Source organism: Hoplias malabaricus, chromosome 3, assembly GCF_029633855.1.
Source record: "Hoplias malabaricus isolate fHopMal1 chromosome 3, fHopMal1.hap1, whole genome shotgun sequence".
Classification (NCBI taxonomy): Eukaryota; Metazoa; Chordata; class Actinopteri; order Characiformes; family Erythrinidae; genus Hoplias; species Hoplias malabaricus.
Window position 1 is genome coordinate 65,347,948 of NC_089802.1, and position 9,089 is coordinate 65,357,036.

The 9,089-nt window shown below is 41.2% G+C and overlaps 1 protein-coding gene across 1 annotated transcript in view; it reads right to left on the reverse strand.

The window, feature by feature from the left end:
• Positions 1-1,313: 1,313 nt before the first annotated feature.
• The window catches only part of trim25l (tripartite motif containing 25, like), a 44,519-nt gene continuing 36,743 nt past the window's right edge, over positions 1,314-9,089 (reverse strand). The window contains exons 16-18 of the mRNA XM_066665228.1: positions 8,566-8,631; positions 7,946-8,011; positions 1,314-3,113 (exon numbers count right to left, since the gene is read on the reverse strand). Coding sequence (XP_066521325.1) covers positions 2,539-3,113; positions 7,946-8,011; positions 8,566-8,631 — 707 coding nt within the window. The 3' untranslated portion in view covers positions 1,314-2,538. The remainder of the gene's footprint in view (positions 3,114-7,945; positions 8,012-8,565; positions 8,632-9,089) is intronic.

A 9,089-nucleotide genomic window follows, 5' to 3' on the forward strand; every position in this document is an offset into this window, starting at 1 on the left:
CAAGGCCATTTTACTCTTTCCCATATTCCTTTTTCTTCCCATTAATAATGTTTCTGTTTTTCACATACTCATAGCTTTTGACAATCTCTTAACTAACACCTGGCCTCTCTCTGTCCTCCCAAATACATCAAAACACTTCATTATTTATTTCCAAACCACATGATTTTTTAGGTTACTGTATAGACATTATTTCTTATATAATTTACAATGATTTCATTATTTACCATTTAATATTTCAATATTTCAATATTAACCTCAGGCTTCGGTTTTCAAACATTAAGCTGGTCCTTTCTCACAGTTGCCTCGTGTGCTGATAAAGCAAATTGATAATAAAAGTTTAAAAACTATCACTGTTTCAGGCCCCTGCTTTTGGATCCAGCAGGTGCTTTGACAATAAGACTCAGTTTTTGTAAGAGCCTTTGTTCTATATCATTATTATTATAGGACTTGCAAGTTATACGTCAACATATGAAAAACAATCTAGCTGTATGTTTTAAAGCCCTAAAAATGACCAGTGTCCAGTTTTTCTAGAAAACATTCAGAGTTTATTTCCAATAGTCAAATATTGGGTAGTACTTTCATACTTATCAGTTGGCTAATAATAAATTATTTATAGAAATTAACTCATGATTCATATACAGTACTGTGCAAAAGTTCCAGACAACAGAGATTATAAGATTTAAAACCCTTTTTCTGAGCAGTAAGTGTTTATTTACTAAAACAACAAATAAGCCCAACATTAAACAAAACAAACATTACTATTCCATCAAATATAACACTCTGTGCACAAATGTATGAATCCAATTCCCTCCAAATCTCACTTTGTGGCAGTTCACACCACCCGAGGCCATCAACCAACACCTAGTTCCATTGGCCAATATACAATGACCCCAAACAATGTGTGTCACCAATTTATTAAACTAAAGCAACCAAGGAGAACCCAAACAAAATACTGCTCCCAAATCTCACTCACACCCATTGTTATATAAAAATTATCCTATATTTCCCATTTATTTCAGATTATTCTTCTTTTATATCTACTGCAATCACATACAGATCCACACAAGCACCACACCAACAAAGAAGGTGGCCAAACTTCTGCACAGCACTACACACACACAAACTATATATATATATAAACCTTTTAAATTTTCCATAAATTTCACCCAAAAGCCAAATATCCCTAACTTTTTGTGAGAAGTGTATATATATATATATATATATATATATATATATATATATATATATATATATATATATATATATATATATATATATATATATATATATCCATATGACGTTTCATTTAGCAATGTCAAATTGATGATGAAAACTAAAAGACTTCCTAGAAGAGAAGAGGCTACTGCAAAAAGGGGAAAAATATCCCTGTTGATTCAGAAGAAATTCTAGGGTTTGACATGTCTGACTAGGAAACTGGTCATAATTACCCTCACTTCAAAAGGGCAGGTCTTTTTCCCATTGTCTGTCATGCAACATGATTGTGTGAATTGCCTGTTGCATTCAAATTGTTTGTTTACCTAACAATTGTTTGTTTAATAAAAAGCCCATTTTATGACAGTTTGTGTGCTCGACTTTAGTTGGTACACTACAAGGTGTGTTGAGGCCTTTAATATAAAGATAAAGAGGTACTTTTATTAATCACCAATGGGAAATTGTTTCTCTACATTTAACAGATCTGTTGTAGTAAACTTCCCAAGAAGTAAGTCTCTCTCTCTCGCTCTGAGAGAGAGAGAGAGAGAGCTGTGAGCATATCAAATGTTGAAAAGCATGAACCCAAATGGTTGCCCTGTTCCTGCTCCATAGGTGGGTAATATTGACTTACTTTTGCTGTTTATGTCTCCAAACCCCGGCGATGGCTAACTACAAAACTTAACAACCCATGTTACAAATGTGTTTCTGTGGTAATTCAAACAGTGAATTTAAACTTACAGGCAAGTTAAACATCAGCTACGTACAAACAACAGTCATTATTTTCCCTCAAACCTACCGTTCCACCTTAAAAAACACAGAGTTTAGAACGGATGTTACCTTTAAGGCTACGTCTCCCCAAATGTAGAATTAATAAATTTAGCTATCGTTTGTGCATGCACCCAGAGTGTGTAATCTCCAAATTAAAGCAATGACCTTGAGGTGCTACACATGAACCTTAGGTCACCATCCTCAATAGAAAATATTAACTGGACAGCAAGAAACCCATCATCACTGGCTGTGGAGCCATGGAATTTGGTTTAAATTCATAGAGCACTATTTGTGCATTTTTATGCCAGCACCTGAAATCTAGATCTTGTGGCTATATGCAATGAAATACTTATAGGGTGGCAGTATTTAGTCTGAAAATAATAAAAAAAAAGTAGTACTGGTTTATACAGAAACAGGAGCAAATCTACTTGTAATATCCTTGATTTCAGAAGACAATTTGGATGAGTAGGTCATATCAACACTTTGATTCTGTACATCAAAATTTTTTATGACATAAAATTTTCACTTTAACCCACATTGCCATTTGACAGTGTCAGTTTAGAGGGGGCAGATTTTTATGCTGTCTGAGGCAGAACTGAACTGACCCATTGCAAAGTCCAGTCCCACACCCACTCCACAGCCCACCCCAAATGCAGCATATAGTGGCTCAGGGAAGGAGCTGTGGAAGGTGTGGAGGGGAAGCAAGGTGTCATCAACGCTATAAAAGGCCAGTGTCCCTGCTTCACAGTCTAGAAACACACCCACACGGGGGCAGTAGATTACTGGGATCTCCTGTTTCTGACTGGCATGCATGGCAGCACAGCACATGTCTGATAGTTCCAGGCTCCAAGACTGGTTATTGTATCCAAGCCCTGCCTTGCCATCCGACCCTTTCCTAGGCATTGCCCCGCTGGCCACACCCACTGAGGAGCCCCGTCCACGCCATTCCACCTCCCAGTAGCAACGTTTAGAGGACAAAGGCTGCAAACAAAGCACCTGTGTCCAGCCATCGAAGCGCTGAGGGCAATCTGGATATGGCTGAGCTGTGGCCTGCAGGACTGCTTTAGTCTCATTGTCCAGCAGAGCCAGGCGCCTGTGGGCCGTGTTTGGGTCAAGGGTCAACTCACAAGCATCTGGTGGGGGCAGAGAGAGAGAGAGTTCTTTGTAAAAAAAAAAAAAAAAAAAAAACCCTTACAATTGTCATCAAGCTAATCTTCTAGTCTAGATCTGTCATTCAACTGATTATGCTGGTTACAAGGCACTATAGAGGTATCTTCCTCAAAAAACTGAGCACTTTCAATTGAAACTCACTCAGCTTCTTTCATTGCTTTATCCAGCATGTGTCTAATGGCTTTTGTTGTATATGTCAAGCTTTGGCTACATTTTTGGTGTTGCCCTCTGTTACTAATAAAATCATCTGTAATGGATCTCATGATAAGTTAGGTTGGGGGAACCAAAAACAAAGTAAAGATGACTTTAAATTAGCTGTCAAAAAAATTGCTCAATGAAACTTGCTAAAATTTCATAATGTAGAATGATATTTGTACAGCTGGGCCTCATTCATGAGAAGACACAAACAAACTGTGCATAATGTAGGAAGAAATGGACATGAACATTTTCTGGTAGATTCATGAACACGTATACACCAGATTTTTTAGTAGAACGTGTTTATTAGTGAATACCAAATGTTCGCAAGGGAAGGTGTGCATGTTTCTTTGCAATTAACACTCAATTACCTTAATCCCCACCCATGAATTTCAAGTGACCGCCATTCGACTGATTATGCCATCTAAAAGCAGAGTTACAGAGTACTGTACAAAAGTTTAGGCAATTATGTGCTCAAAAAAAAAAAACATTATTAAGGTAGTGAGATTCGTCATGTTAATGTATTGGTTTAAACTTTGACATCTGTCCTTGTGGCATTGCAATTTTATTTGAGATTATTATACTTCATTATGTTAATTAAAGTGTGCTGTTGATTTCACCAATTCATATAATCAACAAAATATTTTTTTTCTTCACACTGGCTCACAACACATATGGTTTTAGAAAAGAATATCCTGTTTTGTATGTAAAATTATATATAATTGTATACATGCACCACTCTTATTTAGAAGATACATAATGATGATTTTATCTTCCATGGGCCCACCACCTGTGGGAGAGGTAGTAATCCGGGTCTGGTGCATTGTGGATTGGGTGGCAGCCGGGGTCAGGGGCCCTGGCGTTCTGATCCTCGGTTACTGAAACTGGCTTTTGGAACATGGAACATAACCTCTCTGGTGGGAAAGGAGCCTGAGCTGGTGTGCGAGGTTGAGGGGTACCAGCTACATATAGTTGGGCTCACCTCGACACACAGTATGGGCTCTGGAACTAATCTCCTTGAGAGGGCCTGGATGCTCTTTCACTCAGGAGTTGCCCAGGGTGAGAGGCGTAAGGCAGGAGTGGGCTTACTCATAACCCCCTGGCTTAGCGCCTGTACATTGGGGTTTACCTCAGTGGATGAGAGGATAATTTCCCTGCGCCTTCAGGTTGGGGAAAGGGCTCTGACGGTTGTTTGTGCTTATGCACAGAACAGCAGTTCAGAGTACGATGACTTCTTGGGGACACTAGAGGGGGTGTTGGAGAGCACTCATTCTGAGGACTCCATTGTTCTGCTGGGGGACTTCAACGCTCACGTGGGTAATGACAGTGAGACATGGAGGGGTGTCATTGGGAGTAATGGCCCTGCTGATCTGAACCCAAGTGGTGTTCAGTTATTGGATTTCTGTGCCCGTCAGTATGTCCATTACGAAGACCATGTTTAAGCATAAGGGTGTCCACAAGTACACCTGCAGGATACCCTAGGCCACATTTCGAAGATTGACATTATAGTCATATCTTTTGGACCTGCGGCCATATGTTCTGCACACTCGGGTGAAGAGAGGTGCTGAGCTGTCAACAGATCACCACCTGGTGGTGAGTTGGATCAGATGGCGGGAAAGGATGCTGAAATATCTTCTACTCCCACATCCGGCAGAGATTCAACTGCATCCCGGGGGAGGCCAGAGTCCAAATGGGCCATGTTCCGGACCTCCATTGTTGAGGTTGCTGAACGGAGCTGTGGCTGCAAGGTTGTCTGTGCCCGTCGGGGTGGCAATCCCCGCACTCGGTGGTGGACATTCCGGGTGAGGGAGGCTGTCAAGCTGAAGAAAGAGTCCTATCGAGCCTGGTTGGCTCGGGGGACTCCAGAGGCTTTGGCTGTCGCTGAGGCAAAAACTCGGGTGTGGGAGTTTGGTGAGAACATGGAAAATGTCTTTCTGTTGGAGAAGTTTCTGGCAAACCATCAGGCGACTCAGGAGGGGAAAGCGGTTTTCCACCAAGAATGTATATGGTGGGGGTGGGGAGCTGTTGACCTCAACTGGGGACGTCATTAGGCGGTGGAAGGAATACTTCGAGGATCTTCTCAATCCCACCTGCATGTCTTCCACAGAGGAAGTAGAGTTTGGGGATGTGTCACTAGGGCTGAGCTGGCCGTGTGGACATCGGGGGCAGTTCCTCTGGACTGGCAGACTGGGGTGGTGGTTCCCCTTTTTAAAAAGGGGGATCAGAGGGTGTGTTCCAACTATAGGGGGATAACACTCCACAGCCTCCCCTGTAAGGTCTATGCGGGGGTACTGGAGAAGAGAGTCCGACTGATAGTTGAACCTCGGATCCAGGAGGAACAATGCGGATTCCGCCCCGGTCGTGGAACACAGGACCAGCTCTTTACCCTCACTAGAATCCTGGAGGGTGCATGGGAGTTTGCTGAACTAGTCTACATGTGTTTTGTGGATCTGGAGAAGGCATTCAACCGTGTCCCTCGTGATATTCTGTGGAGGGGGCTCTGGGAGTATGGGGTACTGGGGTCTTTGCTACGAGCCATCCAGTCCCTGTATATACAGAGCAGGAGTCTGGTTCGCATGGCTGGCAGTAAGTCAGACTGGTTTCCAGTTGGAGTTGGACTCTATCAGGGCTGCCCGTTGCCACCATTTCTGTTCATAATTTTTATGGACAGAATTTCTTGCAGTAGCCAAGTGGCGGAAGGTGTCCGGTTTGGTGGTCTCAGGATTCCATGTCTGCTTTTTGCGGATGATGTGGTCTTGTTGGCTTCATCGAGCCAGGACCTCCTCTTGCTGGGCCAGTTTGCAGTAAAGTGTTAAGCGGTAGGGATGAGGATCAGCACCTCCAAGTTCAAGTCCATGGTACTCAGTCGGAAAAGAGTGGAGTGCTCTCTCCAGGTTGGAAGTGAGATCCTGCCTCAAGTGGAGGAGTTTAAATACCTCGGGGTCTTGTTCACGAGTGATGGAAAGACGGAGCGGGAGATTGACAGGCGGATCGGTGCAGCGTCAGCAGTAATGCGGGCTCTGTACCGGTCCGTTGTGATGAAGAGACAGCTAAGCAGAAAAGCAAAGCTCCGATTTACCATTCAATCTACGTCCCAACCCTCACCTATGGTCACGAGCTTTGGGTAGTGACCGAAAGAACGAGATTGTGGGTGCAAGCGGTTGAAATGAGTTTTCTCCGCAAGGTGTCTGGACTCTCACTTAGAGAAAGGGTTAGGAGCTCGGACATCCAGGAGAGACTCGGAGTGGGGCCGCTGTTCCTCCACTTCAAGAGGAGCCAGTTGAGGTGGTTCAGGCATCTGGTCCGGATGCCTCCTGGATGCCCTCCTGGTGAGGTATTCCGGCCATGTCCAATGGGGAGGAGGCCCCGGGGCAGACCGGGCATCTGGAGAGACAACAACACGCTGGAGAGACTACATATTTCGACTGGCCTGAGAACGCCTCGGTATACCCCCAGAGGATCTGGAAGCGGTGGCTGGGGAGAGGGAGGTCTGGGTTTCTTTGCTCTGACTGCTTCCCCCTGACCCAGACCCGGATAAGCGGTGGAAAATGGATGCATGAAGGGCTTAGAATTAATGCTTTTAACCTTTCAGAGCCAAACACAGACAGCTCCTGCACAGGTTCAGGAACAGTACAGGGTTCTAAAATGTTGCAGAAATACAAAAGAATGGATCTCGATGGTGAACTGACCAGAGAGACATCACTTAGCTAATAAACCATAAAGCAGTATCCTCTCCAAAGACGGTAAAGTTCTCTGTGCAGAGCTGTCTGTTAAATCCAGCAGCATTGCAACATTAGCTGTTAACACAAGTTACAGACCAAAAACTCTTATTTTATTGCAGTGATGAACATTAAGTAACTGATTACACATGTAACAAAATAATTCAGCAAACAATTGCTTTTTAGCTACTGGAATTTTCTCAGAATAACAGGCTGAATTAGGAAGAGGAATGTTTTTTGAAATTTCGTTTGATATTTAATTTGTTGTTTATTTAGCTCATGCATTTTAATTATTTTTCTAACTTTTATGATAGGTTCAGTCATTGCGCATACTTTACATGTGTACATGTGTTTCTTACCCATGAACATTTTAAGACTACAAACATTGTGATGAATCCAGATATTTACAAAAAAAGTGATTCATAAACAGTTTACTCAGAAAATTAGTTCTGCTCACGTTTCATGAATGAGGCCCAATGTGTCCTGGGTTTTTAATAAAGACATACAGAAATTATAACCAACATAAGAATTTTGGAGGTTTGGAAACATCCCAGTAGATTTATTTGTGGACACTGAAAATACTGAAAATTTTAATATGTATATTAGTCTATTAAATTTTAATATATGTTATAATATAAATATGCATATTTTAAACACATGTTTTAATATATGTTTGTTGCTTCTTTTCTTGAAGTGGACAAATGAACGACATGTATTTAATGGATGTTTTCACTACTAATTATACAACAGGCATCTTTGACCTTTGCACATTTTCCTGTTATAAACAGGTTATTTACTTCCAAATAAACACTTTTTTTTATATTAAAATTTTTCTTTTGTGTAACACTGTGAAGTGTTGTTTAACTCAGGGTGTCACTCACATTGCAGGAACTCATCTCTGGTCCTGGGCTCTGGAGCCTGAATGCTGTCAAGATTAATCTCTCTCACTGGAAAAAGCAAAGCAAAGTCAAAGCAAAAATGAGAAAACAAGACAGAGAAATACTGTGGAGCCCCAAAGGACTTAATCCAGGGGCAAAAACAAAGAGAAACAAAGAGAGAATTCTGTACACATGAAGACAAAATAGAAGAAAACATTACGCTGAAAGAAAACAACATGGTATGATTCACATCATTAGAGTCTTAAAACACCAGTTAACACTACAAGTGCCACACCTCCTTGACCTGCTGATACAAATGCCAAGAGTGCAAACAAAACATGCACATTTCAAGCAAGACATTGACTTATACACCCCCACCTGCCCTCAGAAGAGAGGAAGATCCAGGGGTGCACATGGTTCTGCGATAAGACTTAAGAAGGTACTTGAATGATTTTGTTTGATAATGGATAGTACTTAGTCTAAAAAGTTTGAGAACCACTGCAATAAAATATCTGAGGAATCATTTAAGTGACTTTAATGTATTCAAGTAACTTTTAATGTATTCAATGATGTTTTGTGGATAATATATAGTATGTTATGTGAAAAAGTGTAAAAACACTTGCATGTAGGGAAAGCAGTGTTCATATTCAAGTCTGCAAGAGGAGGGTCCAGGAAGATGTCAGGGTTTACTGTAAGAGAATAATAGTATACATCAGTTATTGTTTTTTAAAGGTTACCCCTTACTGTGCATTTAGCACGATATTTGGTGGCTCAGAGATTCAAAACACAAAAGCTTTTGAGAAGCAAACCAAATATGAGAACACACCAACTTTGAGAAAATGTTAATTATTTATTGGTCTAACATTGTTTAATAATTTTTTTTTGACTTTCATTTATTTGTACAGGGTGGGCCATTTATATGGATACACCTTAATAAAATGGGAATGGTTGGTAATATTAACTTCCTGTTTGTGGCACATTAGTATATGGGAGGGGGAAAACTTTTCAAGATGGGAGGACCATGGCAGCCATTTTGAAATCTGCCATTTTGGATCCAACTTTAGTTTTTTCAATGTGAAGAGGGTCATCAGGCTTATTGTGAATTTCACAAGTAAAAAAATGGTGTGCTTGGTTTTAACGTAACGTG